Below are 19162 nucleotides of genomic sequence, written 5' to 3'. Positions count from 1 at the left end.
TTACTACGTAGTTCCTAAATTTGGAGGTGGGGAGAAGACTTTAGATCGCGTATATTATTATGCAATCATGGTTATGTATTACTGATAAGTATAGTACGATTATAATTAAGAAAGAAACATGAATTTTTTATAATTTTGTAAATTGTAAGTAGATATGGCAGACATTTTATGTATGATCGCAAATTAAAGAAAAAAATAATTATTGAAAATATAAATTACAATATATGTTAGAAATAAAACATTAAATAAATCGAAATTTTTACAAGTAAATTTTTACATATTTTCATATGCATATAAATAGCTATATATATAGCTATATATATATAGAAACTATAAATATATATAGTATTTACGATATATGTATTTGCGTAATGTTAAATAAGTATTAATAGTATCGAATATTTTCAAATTTGCCGCCATTTCAAAATCCAAAGAAACTCGTTTGTTTTATTGAATTTTCATTAATTGCAATTGCTAAATATATCGTGATAAATTTCTTCGATATTTTATTTGCTCAGTGTTATAAATATTAAATTTTTTTTAAAAGTGCAATTGATCAACATGCAACTACTATTCCGTCTTCTTTGCATCTGTAGTCAATCGATCGAAATCAATCGATTATTCTAATGAATGAACCATAGTTGCGTAAGATATCGCTGTTCGTACGATCTTTAATAAAAATAAAAAAGAATGAATGAAGATTTTTAAGGCAAATATCTTTCGATATATAAATATCACGTTTGATATTATTTATCTTACCGAAGTAAAAAGTTCATGAGACGAGACGAACATTTTTCCGATAGTTAAGTAACATGGTTTCATACTTCTAATCATTATTAATATGCCTTCCTTTTGCATTGTCGGTGTTAGTAAATACCATGGTACCATACGTCTATAAAAGACAATGATATTATTTAATTTTGAATATGCTGTTGTTTATTAAATTTTTATTTTTTTCAGGAGAAAAATCATATGCATATATACGAAATAGAGGTGCAAAAGGAAGAACAAAAAATATTTACGCCTTTTCGAGCACGTCCGCACTGGTATCTAATACTTTTTGTCCCATATTACAAGTTACATACACCACAAAAATATTAGAAGGTATATAACAAATTAACAAGAAAAGTTGCTCCTTAAATGCATTATTATTTGTGGTCACTTGCAACTACGACAAAAAATTTTTGTTAGACCTTTTCACAGATTCCGTTAACAAATATTTTTCTTTCCTCTTTTTATTTATTTATCTATTTATTTTAATTCAATAAAAATATTCTTCAATAAATTGAAGACTGACCACAGAGGACCTTCGTAAATATATCACTGTTTCGTAAATATATAACTGACGATAATGTTATCAGTTCGTATCTCATGTGCTCTTAATACGTATTGCTATAATGATTAATTATAATTGAGGCAATAATCACTCACTTTGAGAAAATCGACGCCGATGATTAGAACTTCAAGTAATATTGCTATGAAGAAAAAGTATCCACATATCGAATTAAGAACGTCCATGTATCTTCAAAAAGAAATTAGAATTTTAGGTTATTTTGATCATCATTAGGAACGAATATTATTTCGGATTGATTATTATTACAATTTTATAATTTTTTTTTATGATTATTTCATTGCGAATTTTTTTTTTTAATCAAATAAAATCAAAATAATTACTACTATGATATTACTATGTAATACTATTTATATATATAGTAGAGCTATTTATTCATATAGCAGAGGTATAAAAATATATATTGTACTATACGAATATGTCCCCCGCTGGGTATATAAGTAATAATACTAACAATATTAATATAGTAATACTACTACTACTATTTAATTACTACTGTTAAGTATTTGTACGATATGTATATAAAAATAAATTCCTACTAGTATAAATACTTAATGTATATAGTATATACACAGTAATTATTATATGTATATATACTAACTCAATAGCTCTTTTATGTAAATTAACATTATTAATTATTCTTTGATGTATCTTCTCATAAATTCTAGAAATTGGTATGTCTTGATTAAATTCATTTTCGTCGATCAAATGTTCTAATTTATATCTAAAAAAAAAAAAATACAATATTTAAAGGCACAATCATAGGAAAATCAAAAACAATTATTCAATAATGTAGAATGATCGTTGAATAATTTTAATGAATCTTACCCAACATATTCGAATAATGCACAACCATGTTGTACTCCATAGAAAAGTAGATTCAAAGAAGTTACTGTGGCAAATCCACTTACAAAGCCAGTTATAAAAATAATAAAGAATGTCAAATAGAAATATTCGTCTTTATCAATGAAAAGAAAATCAACGGGAATGACAGTCTGACGTGATCGAGTTTCGTTCAAAGGTGAAACGATATCCAAATATATGGGTTTTAATGAAACAAATATTAATCCATAACCAATTAGGTGGAATATTACTGAAATTTATATTTACAATAAAAAGAAAATTTTCATTCTCATAATACACACACATACACACATTATTTTTTTACATTTTATTTCTCTGCAATATTTAAAATCGTAATATAGGATTCCATTCGAATTCTAATTAATTGATATTTCTGAATAAATATTAATATTTTTATGAGGTTTTAATGAAATAATTATTTACGATAAATTTACTGTACTAAGCTGAATTCTTATAAAATTTTACGTCACGATTCAATATAAATTTATGTTTCACAGAATTTACATTTTGAAAAAAATTTGTTTTTATAATAGTCTCTTAATAAATTATGACTAATTTATTATATAAATAATTGATAACTATTTTTTGATGCATAATATTTAAAAAAATGTGAAAGTTGTCTCGTCTTACCGGTTAGTATAATAGCATAATTAGTATTATCTTTAACGTACTTTCGAAAAATGTTACGTTCTTCTTCACTTTCTAATTTCTTCCAATCAGTAATACAATGATCGTAGAAATAAAGAGTCTATGAATGGAAGATAATAAATTTTGTTTGTTTTTGAAAATAACAGAAATACAATTATATATACGTAAATTACCTTTTCAATATTTACGTATACAGCAAAATAAGGCGTGTCCATGCCTAACAGAGGTAAAAGATAGCTCAATATTTCAATAATTGCATCCAATTCGTTTGCCGAAGTGATAAGAGCAAATATCTAATATAACAATATAATTTAACAATTATATGTACGTATAAGAATCACGATAAGAATTTATACAGGTTGATCAATAGAATCAAAAGCTTGAAAGAAAAATTCACCTGTATTAAAATCAAAGTCACTATACATAAATTGACGAAAAATCTTTTAAATAATTGTCTTTTAGAATATAATGGTGGCCAACAGCCTATCAAAGATAAACAATACTTATAACGCCAACAAAGGTGTTCGAAAGTGAACATATGTTTTATGAGATGCCTAAGACTGATCATTTTGAAAAAATATCGTGTTATATCCCTTTTCTCGTATAGAATAAATGTGTTCGTTCGACCGGACAATGAGTGTTATTATCATAGTAATTTTCTATTTTCCATAAATGAGCAATTTTATATTCATCATCGATCGAGAGAACTTGTTTATTGATTCGTTGTCTCATACCGAGAATATTTTTACTTTTGAAATCCATCGTTTTACTTGTTCTTCTCGGTTCTCACTTTTTTATTATTTACTCGTCGTCTTACACCGTCAACGTTTAAGTATAATTATTTTAAACGTTCGTCGTTTTACTTATTTTCTCCGATTTTTCATTTTATTATTAAAGGGTGACATGCGCATTAGTGTTCACGGTTGATTCCGATAATATCATTTCTATTGTAGGTTCCTCAGTGAACATACGATTTTTACAGATCACGTATTGTCTCAACATACCTAATAGAACTATGGTATTAGTGACTAAAAATAAATTGCGATAAAGATATAAAAGATTTAAGAGTTTAGATAAGTGCGAAGAACAAATAATTGTACAGGCTTTTCATTATTATTTCAAGGAATGTATGTCATTTATTTTGGACGATGATAAGATTTTGAAAACATACGCACGCACACACACATAATCTCCGTTCAACTTTTTGGTAAGCATTTTGTATATACTAAAATAAAGAGTTTGATACAATAACTATATTATATTATAAGGATACAGTAAGTCAATCGTTTAGAAAATTGTGCTATAGACTCATTAAGACTGTACTAGCTGTAACAGGAGTTTGCGTTGGGGCACTCGCTTGTCTTACACTCATTTCCCAAGTATCGAGTAACTGTGATACAGAAAAATGACGTGGAAGTTTTGCAATACGAGCGTTCAGTGCCTTTTGGACGGCACAAAGGAATGTTGTGGTATATTCGTGAGGTGTCATAACACAACGCGGTGGTGTTAAAGGATAATCAGCAGGTACAATGACCGATACGGGTGGTACACATGGTAAATGGCGATCATCCAACCAGCATATTAATTGTATGCATTTAGAACCATTTTGTTGAGCTGGATCCAAGCTTACCTATACGTATATGTATCGGGATAAAAACTTGGTATAAGATTATTTACATTTTTCTATAGGTACTTTATAAATAATATAGAAATATATAATTACTTTGAATCGTTGATCAAGGCGTGCTATTTCTCCTTGTAAAACATCTGGTATTTCACTAGGTGGTTCCTCTATCTTCTGTTTCTTCAACGGTGGTAAAGTTCTGTTTTCAAATGTATAAGATTTTTTAATATTTTCTTTCTAAAATCGTATCATATATCAATTATAAATACAATGACGTAAGATATATTTTCTTACTTGATCTCTGGTCCAAACAATGCCTCTAAACATGGACCAAAAGTACGTTGTAAAGTATGATTTACTACCGGACTTTGTAGATGAGTGCTTACTGCTTCCAAAAGTGGACTAAAGAAATGATGTTCTTTTAAAGTTGTTATAGGTGGCCCGACACTGCCATCGCCCCTTTTGAAGTCGACTTTTTCTAATACAACCTCACATTTTAACAGTGTTTCCATCGGCATACGTTTACTAGGTGTTGATAGAATCTCCAACAATCTTTTCATTTTACTTAGTTTATCGACATCTGGATTATCATAAATGAAAATTATATATTTTTTTATGAAATTATAAAATTCATATCAACAAAATATATCTTATGATTTCTTACTTCCATCATTTCCCATTCTGGAAATCATTCTTTTCAATGGTTCTATATATTTACTAAGTTGTCGAACTTTGTCTCTATATGCTTGATCTTCTTGTTGAGGGCTAGGTGTTGCTCCCACAGCTACTGGAGTATTTAATGAGCTACTAGGAGATGGTGCCATACCTAAAAAATTATATTTGTTGTTGATGTTGCTTTAGAATCTCATTAGAAAACTTGATTATTCTATACTTGCATATACTAACCTACAGATCTTTGTGGTCCTGCTATGATAGGATGTTGTGGGCTTGGAGATGGTACCAAAGCTGGTGATGCTACCATTTGATTACTATAAAAAGATATTGAAAATTTACTCATTTTTTTAGAAGAACTTAAATGTTATAATAAAAAATATACACAGATTAATAATATATTACCTTGCTGGTGCTGCTAAAGCTGCTGGACTAGGGGCAGAAGGAGATGGACTTTGTCTTAAGAATTGGTTTGGAGTAACATTGCGTGGACCAGGAAATACAGTATTTATTATTTCTCCAGGCTAAAAGAGAGATAGTAAATTTCGTATCATTAAAATATCATGAAAAATATTAATAAAGTTCTTTGTAAGTACATGTTTCATACTTTTCTTTGCATGTGATTTAGTTGTTGTGTCACTTGAGCAGGACCCATCTGGCCAGAAGAAATTTGATTCATTTGTTGAGGCATATTAGTTTGCATACTATTTATAGACCCACCAATCTGATTGGACATTTGTCCTGACAATTGATTTTGCATTTGATTCTGACAAAAGTTCAATATTGATTTAATACAAAAAAGAAATTATTGATTTATAATCTTAATAATAATCAATTCTATGCAAGAGACATTTACTTGCATATTTTGCTGCATTTGTCCAGTAGTTATTTGATTCATTTGAGTAGGGATCATTTGATTCATTTGTTGTGGCATATTTCCTTGATTCATCTGATTAATTTGAGTTAAAATTGCACCACTTTGCATACCTTGAATTGCATTCATATGACTCATAGTACCAACAGATTGCATCATACCCATTCCAGACATTTTATTTGGCAAACCAGGCATAGTCATTGGTTGTCCAGGACGTTGATTTAAACTTTGCAAGACTTATGAAAGAAAAATGATATACAGTCAATTGTGAGATTAAATATATCCTACAAAATAATTTTGTATACTTATTAATAATTAAGTATTAGGATTAGAATGAAACATTTGTTTGTTATACATAATAAACATGTTTATCTCTCAAAAAAATCGTGTTATATATAACAATTAATTATAAAACATCAAGTACAAAACATCAAATAGAAAAAAAATCATACAAAATCATATTATAAACTTAATGGATAAAATAAATAGATAATGAATGCACTTTTATTTATTTAAATTGCAAACATATGTTTATGTATTTATGTAAAGAAATAAAATTAATAGAAGAACAAAAAAATATTTTCTTCATAATTATGCATTATTCTTCCATAAAATGTGTAAATGCTTCATAGAAAGGTAATTTTATAAAAACTTCTAACTTATTCCACAATAAATTTATATACATTTTTTTTATATCTTCTGATACTAATTCATTTTCATTGAATAGATATTCAAAATCAATAATGTCAATTTCAAGATTTTTATCAAATGTAAAGGTAACAATAATTATATCTGTTGTATTTATCTTCTTTATACTCTTTGGCCATGTCTTCTCCATCAACAACATTTTTAAATTTGTATGATTTCGATTTACTTGAAATGCAATATCTGGATATTTTTTTTCTGCATAATCAATAATTTGAAAAATATACAAATATGATTCTATAAAGGCATCTATAACTTCTCTCATTTTTTTCATGATCTTAATTATTTTAGGACCAATCGGATTGTGTATATCATATTTTAATACATTTCTGATTTTTAATATATCAGGTAAAAAACTACAACCCAAAGAAAAATACCATTTATGTAATATTTTGCTATAACGATAAACAAATTTAAATCGAAAATATTTTCCATCATTATCTATTTCAGGCTTGTAGATATATGTTACAACTCTATCTCTTAATTGAACTTTCATACCACATTCTTTTTTGATTTGATCTTTTATTTCTATAATTGACTCATGACGAATTATATTTTTCCAATGTTCATATAATAATTCTTTGTTCCTTCTTTTTTCAATGATATTAATAAATTGAATATGAGTTGGAGAGTTTTTAAGAGCTTCAAAAACCTCTGGATTATCAGAATCATAATTAGGTTCACTTTCAGATATTGATGCATATTGAGCATAGTAATAATTATTCAAATTTGACATTTCTATTTCTGCTATAAGCAGTACTGTATTCTATTTTGCATTAAATCAATGCCAGATCGATTTCTTTTCAATTATAATTAATACACGCATAGGTTAAGTTTCTAATAATATATACGTTTATATTTCCAAATATAATAAATATTTTTGTATGAAGATCAGTTATATATGTAAATATATGATGACTATTCTATTTTACCGATTAAGTTTCAAAAAGAAATATCCAGATTATTGTAGTAAAATTATTTACCGACAGTTGATAAATTTATTCTCTTTAAAAAAATTATATTTTTTTTATTTTAATTATATTTTTTAAGGCCTACCTCAAAATTTAATAATTTTTTAATTTAATTAATAAGACTGGAAAATCAATGTCTTATAAAAATGTATAAATATGAATAGATTCAAATAAAAATTTATGAATAATTAAGTATATCAGCAAAAACTGATAATAGCAAGTTGAATTATTTAAATTAATATTTACGATTAGTAGCTGTATTTGTAGAAGATTGTGGTACAATGCCTTGTGGATTAGGCCCAGGTCCACCCATCCCGATCATTTGATTATTGCCTGTTCCCTGCCTTGCTAAAGTTTGCAATGCACCAATCGGATCTGGCATTCCTTGACCTCCGCTTCCAGCATTACCAGGTGCAATATTTCCAGCTCCTTTTTTAGAATCTATGATAAAAATAAATAAAATTATAAAATGTTTAATATTATGGAATGTATTACTGTATATAATTAATAATATTTAATTAATTACTCATTTCTCTAACATGGAAGATAAGCCTTGCAATGAAGCTTAAGTATTCTTCCTATAACATAAAAATTATTATTTATTTAGAATGACAAGTAATATTTTATTAATTTGAAGATTCACTACTGTATATATATACCTTGCTTTTTGCTTTCTGAAAAACATGACTTTCCATCTCAATGCTATTTTTTGCTGTAGGCATACCTGACATTTGCACAGCTTCATCACTATGCATAAAACAGAATAGAAACTTTTAATATAATTAATTCTTTGAATATTATTTAAAATATTAATAATAAATATCTAAATATTTATAATATTAAACATAAAAAGATAATAAAAATTTACTAAACTGCAGTACTTAAAAGTATGTTTACAATATATATATATAATGCTTGAAAATATATTAAAAATAACATACAGTTTTGCTACTACACTTTGCCGAAAATTTTGAGTTCGCCAAGAATTTTCATCGGTTGCCATATTTTTTCTTTCTTTATGAAAATCTTCTCTGATTAAGTCTTATTAAATGGACATCAATATATATTTACTGTCCTATTAATTATTTTTATAATATTACAATATTTTACAAATTTTTCTACAATGTCTATACGTGAAACACACTTCTTCCTCTTATCACATGGGCACAACGAACTGCACAGCATACAAGTAGGCCATAAACAGATTATAAATACACTACACCACGGTTTCAATATTTCATAAATCCAACTTCAAAGAAGATAGGCAACTTCCATCTTGATGAAATGGAACATTACCTTGAGCGCCATCTGTTAATGTTCATGTAAAATGAACTAAAAATCGAAAGGACTTATTTACTTTTTTGTGAAAAATTGAAGAAAGAGGTTAAGGTGTACTACTATTTATATATTGTTCGTAACAATATTTATAATTTTTTATAACAAATAATATAAATGCCAGCCACAACAATGCATAAATTCATAACATTTCTTGGAGTAATTTCCATGTTGCATGCTGCTTATTCAGCTGCACAACGTGAGTATTACTTGTAAATTTTCAATACATTTAATTTATAAATCAATTCATTCGTATTGTAGGTTAAGTTATCCATATAATTTATTTAAAAAATTTTATTGTTAATAACTATTCATATGGATTTATAAATTATTTGTTTATGACATGATCAAATTAATATATATCTGTAAAGTCACAAAAAATTTGTTATAATCAAATGTATATTTATAGATAGATCATATTTGCGAATAACTGAGCAAGAATTTACTACTTTACCAATTGATGTAAGTAGCTAAATTAATTTATATAATTTATATATATAACAAGATATTCATATATTAATAAAATTGTTGATTGTAGATATTAATACAAGGTATAATAAGTTTGTTCATAGTTATGTATGGTGTAATGTACATAGCTGGTGATTTTAAAGAAATACGAGCAGTTGTTGATTTGGAAAACAAATCTTGGGAAACATTAAGAAATCTTCCATCATTTCAAATATTTAATCACCGTGGCAAATCACTATCTCCTGATTATATTTAAGTATTATAGAATATACAATTTTATTCATTTCTAGGATGTGATATAATTTAATTGAAGAATAATAGCTCTTTGTATATTTATTAAACCTTAAACCAATTTAAAAACAAAAAGACAATGTTAAGCACAGAAGTTTTTTTTTTTACACAGATTCATTAAATGTTATAAATATTTAAATAAAATAGTGAATTTCAAGGATAAGAATATTTCATATTTTTATGGTAATAAACACACATAATGGAATTTGTAGTTTGTAGGTAGTGCAGTTTTTGTACAAACACACATGTATATAAACATACGAAATTTAATCAAAATGTGTTCTTTATTGTTAATTATACAATGACATATGAAATGAAGCTATATCAATTTCTATAATATTGTATAATTCAATTTATGAAATGTTTTTACAAACATACTGAATAGCAAGATTTGCATATGTGCTTTATGATGCATATGGCAGTAAATAGTACAAAAAGAAAATTGTATTTCGTCTGTTTTTCACCTATTTGCAAAATATTTATTTTATGAGAAACATTTATAATAATATAATAGTACTGTATTTGGACACAAGTACATCACTTTTTTTGTTTCTTCTTTTCAGCCTCTGCCTCCTTTTCTTTCTCAATCTCTGTTACATATTCTCCTATAGTGTCACTGTCTAACATCTATATTAATAAGATAATATTAATTTACAATATGATGAGACATAAAATTTCATATCATATCTAAAACTTTTTAATTAAATTAAAAAAGGACCTGCATAGGTTGTCCACGTCGCATGACTGCTATTTCTAAATTCTTTTGCCCAGATTGTACTACTTCCAATAAAGCTCTTATAGCTAATTTAATGGATCCTTTTTCTGTTGCTACTTCTTCAGGTGTATAATATTTTTCTAGAAATTCATGTACTGTTTTTGCACTTCTGCCTGTTGCATTTGCCTACAAAACAAGATATGCAGAAAATGCACGAAAATAACAAACATGTTTAAAAAATCTATAATGATAGGACAAATATTATAAAAATACCTTCCACTCATAATATATACCAGATGGTTCTGTTTGATATAAATGCGGTACACCATCATAATCAAAACCAGCTAAAAGACATGATATACCAAAAGGTCTTCTACCATTACTTTGTGTATACTTCTGTTTTAAACCTAAGAAAAAATTAAAATAAAATATTTGATAATTAATATTTCTAAATAAGTTATAATAACAAAGTTACCTTATCTAATACCTACCTGCAATATACCTAGTAATGTATTCTAAAGTAACAGGATCTTCAACGGTTAATTTATGACTTTGACATTCTATTTGTGCACGATTTATTAGTACTCTAGCATCTGCAGTTAATCCTTTAAAAAGTTTTATATTATTGATTAGTCATGGTGACAAATTCTTGTCCTTTTCATCGTATACTAATCGATTATAAATTACCTGCAAATGCCATGACAACATGATCATCCAAAAGACATATTTTACGGACAGTACGTTCTTCTTGCAATTTAGCAACAGATTTCTTTTCTACGCCCAAGACAACAACATCATTTCCCCGTACTCCAACCTGAAGAATTAACATAACTTCAAAAAGTAGTTAATCATAATACAAAATATGTTAATATTGTAATAAGAACATATATTTAAGTTAAAAATAAATATATTCTTAGAAAGGATTACATTGCATTTTCGAATAGTGATATTAAGCAGAAGTTAGGTTAACCATTGGTATTAGACATACCGCTGTTGATCCCTTTTTAACAGCTTCCTGAGCGTATTCTACTTGAAGTAAATGTCCATCGGGCGAAAATACTGTTATCGCCCTATCGTACCTAGCTGTCATGATTTGAGCGCTTTTATATTAACAAGAAATGTCAGAAAACACGAAATGACTTTGCCGTTTTCCTAAAGCTGCCGCTTATTCTGACTAGATCTCTTTTCTTTTACAGTATGAGCAACATAATTCGATGCAACAAAACGTCAAAAGTGATTCGTTGTAAGTTGGTAAAGTTCAAAACGCGCCAATAAGAAAGGAGAACAAATTATAAAGAACTTGTACGGTTTTTATCTTAATTTGCAAGTATGTTAATAATTTTATAAATAACATAGTACTTATTTTATAATAAAAAATTAAATTAATGAAATACTTATCTTTTTTATTTCGTTTTATAAATCTTTACATTATCGATCGAATGATAAAATAGATTACTTATTTAACGATAGTTGATTAATAAATCTCGTCGTTTTATATAAAAAATATTATTGACATAGAGTTTTTTTTTCACACAGTATCGTTAATAAAATCAACTGCTTTAATATGACCTTTAGCCATGATAAATAAGCTATAGCGCAAGTTCGTAGTACAGTGGTTGCCACGTAGCTATAATATGGTAAAATAAAGTCATTCTATTTTCTCGTTCGCGTACTTAAATAGAAAGAACCGATAAATATGGCAACTATTCGCTTTGGACAAATATTATTTCCTCGCGTTTTTGATATCGCTAGAAAACCACAACAATTTGCATCTTTCATCAAGTTTTATTCTTGTAAGTAAATTCATAAACACATTCGATTGTTTGTGTTCTTTTCGATATTCTATTATCGTAAAGATAACAAAAGACTAATTCAAATTTTCGATCATTTTCTCACACTTTTGTTAAGTAATACATTTGTCTTTTGTATAGTAATAAATTTAATTACGAAGTTTGATTTATTTAAAAACACTTGCATTATATATTTATTTGAATTTGATTATCTACGAGTTGATATGCCGGTTTTTTTCATTATAAACAATTACGAATCTCGAACAATCGATTTATATTGATAAGAAGTAAAGATGTAAAAAAAAGAATGTTTTTAAAAAAATAACTAAACAAATATTTTTTATCATTTGCTTTTTAAAAGACAAGTAAAAAAAAGCTTTTTATTATTTTGTTGTATAATTCGAATTTATAAATAAATTAATGATTATTTACAGCTCAAATTAATAATTATGAATTGATAAAGGTAGAGACTACTGGAGAAAGAAAAAATGTTGGATTAATTACTTTGAATAGGCCAAAAGCATTAAATGCTTTATGTAATCAGTTAATGATTGAACTAAATGAAGCTATACAAAAGTTAGATAAAGATGATACTGTTGGAGCTATTGTTATTACAGGAAGTGAGAAAGCATTTGCAGCTGGTAAATATAAATATATCATATATATCATATATATGTATATATATATTCAATTATTTAGCAGTATTTACATACTGTTTATATTTAATAAATAATTTATTAAGGTGCTGATATCAAAGAAATGGCTAATAATACATATTCTCAGACTATGAAAGGTAATTTTCTTTCATTTTGGAATGGAGTTTCAAAAGTTATTAAACCAGTGATTGCTGCTGTAAATGGATATGCTGTAAGTTTTTTTTATTATGTTATAAAGTTTATATTTTCTATAGATATAATTTATTATTTTTAGTTAGGTGGTGGATGTGAGTTAGCTATGATGTGTGATATTATTTATGCCGGAGATAAAGCAAGATTTGGTCAACCAGAAATAGCTATTGGTACAATACCTGGTGCTGGTGGTACTCAAAGATTAACTAAAGCTATAGGAAAAAGTAAGGCAATGGAAATGGTACTTACTGGAAATCAAATAACTGCAGAGGAAGCTGAAAAAAGTGGTAGGTAATTGATTAATTTTTTACAAAAAGATTGGAGATTAAATTGTTATTTTTCCAGGTTTGGTTAGTAAAGTATTCCCATCTGATAAAGTTGTACAAGAAGCAATTAAACTTGGAGAAAAGATAGCTTCACATTCGCAGTTAGTTGTATCTATGGCAAAAGAATCTGTTAACATGGGTAATTACAAGTATTTTTATAATTTTATTATATATAATTATAATTTCGTTAGCTATATTATTGATCAATTTCTAATTATACATTAGCTTATGAAACTACATTGCAAGAAGGATTACACTTTGAAAAGAGAATGTTTCATGGAACATTTGCCACAGTAAGAAATATTTTTATTACAGATAACATTCAGTATGGCTATAAAAGAAGTTATAAATATTTCTTAATTTTTTTCAGAATGACAGAAAAGAAGGAATGACTGCTTTCATTGAGAAGCGTCAACCCAAATTTACTAATCAGTAAATGCATAAAAATACATATAAAAACAACATGCTTCCAGAAATTTTTATACTATACATATATTTTGATAAAAATATGTTTTTAATTTTTTTGTAATAATCATTTTTGAATGATCTAATTATTATATATATAATACATACGTTTATACACAAATACAACTCTATTTCTATTTCAGTTCTTAATTCTATCCAAGACAAAACGTTTAGACTTTATAAAGTAATATAGATATAATACTTTTACAAATGTATTTAAATTAATAGAAGCGAAGCAACTTCATAAATTACATTTATTTCATACACACACACACGCACACATACACACTCTAAAAAAAATACATATGAAATATTAGGACAATCACAAAGCAAATATATGATCGATATAAAAAGCGTAGTTTTGATGTATATAGTTATATGTTTTTTATATCTTAAAACTGACTATAAAAGATTAATTTTTTAAGTTTTATTTCCTATTTAAAAAAAGACAGCATTAATTATTTTGTATATAAATAAGTATATTGACTTTTTTCACTAAAGTAATAAACTTCTTCCAAAGGAATATTGTATGATGCTTCAACATAAATGCAAATTCTATGTATTTGATTCTAATTGAAATCGTATTTGAGATTCTTTTAAATATTTACGCTTCTTTTTCTGTATATTTGCTTCAGTAAGGAACAGTATACCTGCTATAAGAGCTAAGGTAGTGCCAACTACAGCCATTGCAAAAGACCATCCGAAATAATTATTTTCATGACCTGGCATCCAACCATCCTTATTTCCACAACATGCAAATATAATGACAGCTATAGAACCATGCAGACCACTTGTGAATAATAAATAACTAATAATTTTAATAAGTAGGATATATTTTTTTTCCTCTGGACCACAGCATAATACCAACAGCAGCATTAATCCAAATGATATTAGGACAAGTAGAAAACACATTGTGAAAAAAAATTGAGTAGCTATCATAAAAGCTGTAACAAAATGTTGTTAATAAGAAGACTGTACAGTTTATTAGTTTGGAGATACAAATTGATATTTGAAACTTTTAATGCAAAAAAGATATTAGTATGATTTATATCATCTAAGATTACAAATTTTTAACTTGGAACTAAAAGATTTACTTACGTGGCATTAAAAAGCTTCGAATATTATCATATCCCTTAGTAAATGGATCATAAACCCATCTACATCCTACAAAAAATTGTGTAGGTGCATCAGATTCATAAGGGCTTGGTAAGGATCTAAAGCAATGCGTCCAAAGACCCAATTTATCAAATTGAGCACCTATTATTCTAGGATCACTGATCAACCATGCTGGTGTGCCAAATGCTATGCTAATACAAAACAAGGCCAATAAAAGAATGCCAACACCTACATCACCAGATAAACTTCTTATCTTCTCCATTAAGCAAAATTCAATATACTCCTATTTTTAAAAAACAATTAAATGAAATCTGTTAGAATTATATTATGATTGTAGAAAATTATCTGCTCTATAAATTTTGTTTTCTATTTGAAAATATCAATTACCAATTGTTATACAATACAATATAATTTCGTTTAATATAACCTCATATCTATCGAACCAGTTATGTGAGTATTCAACGCACAACTGCCTTAAAATGTACTCATATTATTTTCTCAAGTGTGTAATTACTAGTTTGACATATGGTGTAGAATAATACTCTATGATACACTGTATTCTTCATACACGCAAAGAAGCCTAGAGCTCTATTCTATAACTTGTTCGTAATATTATATATACGTACGATTCAAATGGGAAAAATGTATATACCTTTTTAACATAATATATTCTTGAATATAAATAAGAATAAATAAGAGTTCATACAAAAAAATTAAACAAATAATTCGACATTAATCCATTCAATAGGTTATGAATCTAGAGTTAATTCGTGTATAAAAATTTGTGTACATGCAGTAAGGAAAAATTAAAATATTAAAGGAAAAGAAGAACCGAAAAAAAATCGATATGAAACAATTGGTTATGGTAGATATTAATAACTCTGATAAACTGAAAGAAATATAAAATTTTTATATGTAGAAATTCCAAAAGAGCATAATATTAAAAACTAGTAATTTATATAAAATAATGAGCATATTTAAATAAATAGATTATTGTTTAAATATTAGTTCATTATAATTCGTGCTCATCGTAAATTATTTATATGAATGTAAAATAATCGAGTTTTAATTATTTGAACTGACCTCATGATTTATGTATTCCGAAATATTACATGAAAATTATTTTATATGTAACGCGTGTTATGATAAAGAGAAATGATAATGAATGAAAACAAAAATAACGCTTTGTAAAGTATATTTATCGATATATGATCACGTGTTCAAATTATCGATAGATAATACGATTTTTTTTTAAATTTGCGCAAAAAAAATCTACTCAAAATGCAGAACAAAAAATCTTTGTGTAACACAAGTGACTAAATCGTTTATATCTTTTTCTTTTTTTTTTTGTTATTATAAAATCATCATCATTATATGTAATGTAAGATATATATAATTTATATAATATATATTTCTTTTTTTTTTATTACATTGTGATATTGTATATTATTATTACAGTAGTAATAGTAATAGTAATAGTAATAGTAATTATTTATACGAACTCATATTTTGATTTTTGTAAAAGTAATATATAAATGCAAAAATAATAAAAAAATTAACACAGTGAGCATACAAAATTTTGAAATGTCTGTTTAATCTTAAGATACTAATTAGTAATTAGTATCTTAAAAAATGATTTTATTAAATAATTAATTATTAATACATGTTACATGATGTAAAAAATATAGCGTATAATATATATTTTTTTTTAAGACTATATAGAAACTTTATATACAATAGTTGATATTTACAGATACTACTGTTTTTTTCCTTTCTTTTTTATAAAAATTAACATTATTACGGACGGAATTAATGATACATGATGTACAGTCTAAGAAATGCAACAAACTTTATCTAAATACTTTCTAGAATTCATGATTTATAAATATATAGTTTCTTATGATCTCTTAAGATTCAAATGTATAACTGTGAAAGTGTTCAAAACACATTATACATATAAATTTAGATATATAACACTGTATATAAAATCATAAAAAAGCATAATATTAACATGTATACAATTATTAGTCTTTCTAATATCTCTTAGGTGCTATATATATATATATATAGGCATATTGCAATTTACTATATTAGATATAGCAAATGCACTTGTGCCTAGGACGGATTCTTATTTGTATTTATGCAATGCATGGTTTCTGAACACATGTCCTAATACTAAAGATATTTTTGCTAAAATAATCTCTGCTATAAATAAAGTAGCATAAATCATATGGAAATACATTAAATAGTAGTGTGAGTTTTTTGTTCTTCATTCAATATTCGTTCTACTTTCTTTTTATATCTACGTCCTTCTATTAAAAAGAGTATACCAGAGGCAATTGCTGTAAAGCTACCAACAACTGCTAAAGCAAATGACCAACTAACATCATTGTGCTCCCAATTAGGCAACCAATCACGTCCATCACCCCTGGCACCAAATATTATAACAGAAATAATGCCGCATAATCCAGCTAAATTTAAAGATCCTCCGGTTGCCCATAAAAGCAATTGAAATTTTTCATGATGTCGCGAACAACAAGTATAAGTTATTGTTAAAAATCCAGCAATTAATAATAATGTCATACACAGAGTAAAGAAAAATTGTGTCGCAACGAAGAAGTCGGGTAAAAGAATATCATGAATGATGTAATATTCTTCTTCAAAAACCCACCAGCAACCATAGAATCTAGTATCATATAGATGATGTGGATCTTCAAAACCTTGAAAACAAACTTGCCACAAACCTAAGAGAAAGAAAATAATTATTTAATATTTACTATCATAATCATTGAAATCTCTGATTCATTATGGATGACACATTCTTCTAAGTTCAAATAAAAATATTTAATTAAGAATATTAATTAACGAGAATATAAATATACATTTTGGACAATTAAATGACAAAAATTACTTACCAATTTTTCTAAATGTTGGATTTTCCAATTTACCATCCGTTTCAAGCCAATTGGGTGTGGTGAATGCTATAACCACAAATATAAAAGCAATTAACGTCAAGACAACTGCCGCCTTTCCATTTCGTGATTTTCCCATTGTATTTAACTGTCAATTATGCATAAACAATCGTTATTTAAATTATTGTGATTATTTATTGTCACGATCGTGTTTAATTTGTTCGCGTTTATTCTATCTTCGAATTTCTCGTTAATATAAACTTTATACGTGCTACACATGAAGTGTATATATTGCTTATATATATTAAAGATGGATGCCTCTACGAATGATATATTTAATGTATAGGTGGCACCACCTTATGGAATAAATTTGTAACAGGAAATAGCAAGTAACAAAAATTTAAATTTGTCGTTCCAACGTCCCAATAATTACTTGTGGCAATTGTATATATTTATATAATTTAAATGTTATAATATTAAAATGTTATTTATTTTATTTTCTTTCAATTTGATACTAACCAATGGACTTAAATTATTTGAAATTAAATCACAGTGGCAAAATATATTATATTTTATATCGCCAAATAAAAATGATTAATAAATTCTTTTGCACTCGATAATAAATTGTTTAATATATTAGAGGATATAAAAAAATGGCGATTATAATTATTATGGGGCAAGAAGATATTTTGGTAAATATTAAACATCTTTCAAGTAAAACTTATCTTTTAATTATTTTAACAATAATATTTTGTATATTTCGATTAATTGTAAAGCTGAAGAAACAGATTTATTTTATAATGAAAAGAGTGTTCTGATTAAGAAAGATGGTTAAGAAATTGATTGAGCTGATTATAGATGTAATATAAACTTTTCTCTTTAAAGCAGTATTTTAAACATCATATAATTGCAAAAAGCTTTCATTCCCATGATTAAAGCTTTCCTATTTAATCAGAAGATTATTATGATATTTTGCATAAGTTTATTCAAGGACGATGTTGACTAGCTAATATTAATAATATGCACGTATATCAATGTCGTGCGTATGCGTACATTTCAAGTATATTTATACATATATTTTTCAAAATTCACATTTTCACTTGAGTTTAAACACATTAAGAAAACTATCTATTCTTAGAAGCTAAAACTATATTTCACATTCATCACTCTCCTCTTATATGTTAATA

The 19162-nt window shown here is 26.4% G+C and overlaps 7 protein-coding genes across 7 annotated transcripts; 2 read left to right on the top strand and 5 right to left on the bottom strand.

The window, feature by feature from the left end:
- Positions 1-4096: 4096 nt before the first annotated feature.
- Positions 4097-8896, bottom strand: LOC127067654 (mediator of RNA polymerase II transcription subunit 15). The gene is made up of 12 exons (XM_051002864.1): positions 8651-8896; positions 8369-8456; positions 8236-8287; positions 7956-8150; positions 6016-6269; positions 5767-5925; positions 5565-5683; positions 5394-5476; positions 5152-5313; positions 4782-5067; positions 4587-4686; positions 4097-4493 (listed from the first exon to the last, which is right to left on the bottom strand). The coding sequence occupies exons 1-12, from the start codon at positions 8710-8712 to the stop codon at positions 4164-4166; spliced, it is 1890 nt and encodes a 629-aa protein (XP_050858821.1). The 5' UTR covers positions 8713-8896; the 3' UTR covers positions 4097-4163.
- LOC127067660 (uncharacterized) lies at positions 6286-7678 on the bottom strand. The gene has a single exon (XM_051002869.1). The coding sequence runs from the start codon at positions 7472-7474 to the stop codon at positions 6632-6634; it is 843 nt and encodes a 280-aa protein (XP_050858826.1). The 5' UTR covers positions 7475-7678; the 3' UTR covers positions 6286-6631.
- Positions 8897-8957: 61 nt separating the features above from the next.
- LOC127067663 (ER membrane protein complex subunit 5) lies at positions 8958-9969 on the top strand. Its single transcript, XM_051002873.1, has 3 exons — positions 8958-9243; positions 9454-9506; positions 9583-9969. The coding sequence occupies exons 1-3, from the start codon at positions 9162-9164 to the stop codon at positions 9766-9768; spliced, it is 321 nt and encodes a 106-aa protein (XP_050858830.1). The 5' UTR covers positions 8958-9161; the 3' UTR covers positions 9769-9969.
- A 276-nt stretch (positions 9970-10245) lies between these two features.
- Positions 10246-11711, bottom strand: LOC127067661 (proteasome subunit alpha type-7-1). The gene is made up of 6 exons (XM_051002870.1): positions 11507-11711; positions 11206-11332; positions 11010-11123; positions 10792-10925; positions 10522-10704; positions 10246-10430 (listed from the first exon to the last, which is right to left on the bottom strand). The coding sequence occupies exons 1-6, from the start codon at positions 11606-11608 to the stop codon at positions 10341-10343; spliced, it is 750 nt and encodes a 249-aa protein (XP_050858827.1). The 5' UTR covers positions 11609-11711; the 3' UTR covers positions 10246-10340.
- Positions 11712-12079: 368 nt separating this feature from the next.
- On the top strand, positions 12080-14089 carry LOC127067658 (probable enoyl-CoA hydratase, mitochondrial). The gene is made up of 7 exons (XM_051002868.1): positions 12080-12311; positions 12743-12949; positions 13051-13175; positions 13239-13443; positions 13502-13621; positions 13708-13775; positions 13853-14089. Exons 1-7 carry the CDS (start codon positions 12215-12217, stop codon positions 13916-13918), a joined length of 888 nt encoding a protein of 295 aa, XP_050858825.1. The 5' UTR covers positions 12080-12214; the 3' UTR covers positions 13919-14089.
- Positions 14090-14232: 143 nt separating this feature from the next.
- On the bottom strand, positions 14233-15325 carry LOC127067662 (uncharacterized). The gene is made up of 2 exons (XM_051002871.1): positions 15046-15325; positions 14233-14891 (listed from the first exon to the last, which is right to left on the bottom strand). Exons 1-2 carry the CDS (start codon positions 15323-15325, stop codon positions 14503-14505), a joined length of 669 nt encoding a protein of 222 aa, XP_050858828.1. The 3' UTR covers positions 14233-14502.
- Positions 15326-16678: 1353 nt separating this feature from the next.
- LOC127067745 (uncharacterized) lies at positions 16679-18551 on the bottom strand. Its single transcript, XM_051003046.1, has 2 exons — positions 17979-18551; positions 16679-17807 (listed from the first exon to the last, which is right to left on the bottom strand). Exons 1-2 carry the CDS (start codon positions 18112-18114, stop codon positions 17305-17307), a joined length of 639 nt encoding a protein of 212 aa, XP_050859003.1. The 5' UTR covers positions 18115-18551; the 3' UTR covers positions 16679-17304.
- Positions 18552-19162: the final 611 nt, after the last annotated feature.

This window comes from Vespula vulgaris, chromosome 11 (assembly GCF_905475345.1).
Source record: "Vespula vulgaris chromosome 11, iyVesVulg1.1, whole genome shotgun sequence".
NCBI lineage: Eukaryota > Metazoa > Arthropoda > Insecta > Hymenoptera > Vespidae > Vespula > Vespula vulgaris.
The sequence above is the reverse complement of the archived record's forward strand: the minus strand, read 5'-3'. Positions and strand labels throughout refer to the sequence as shown.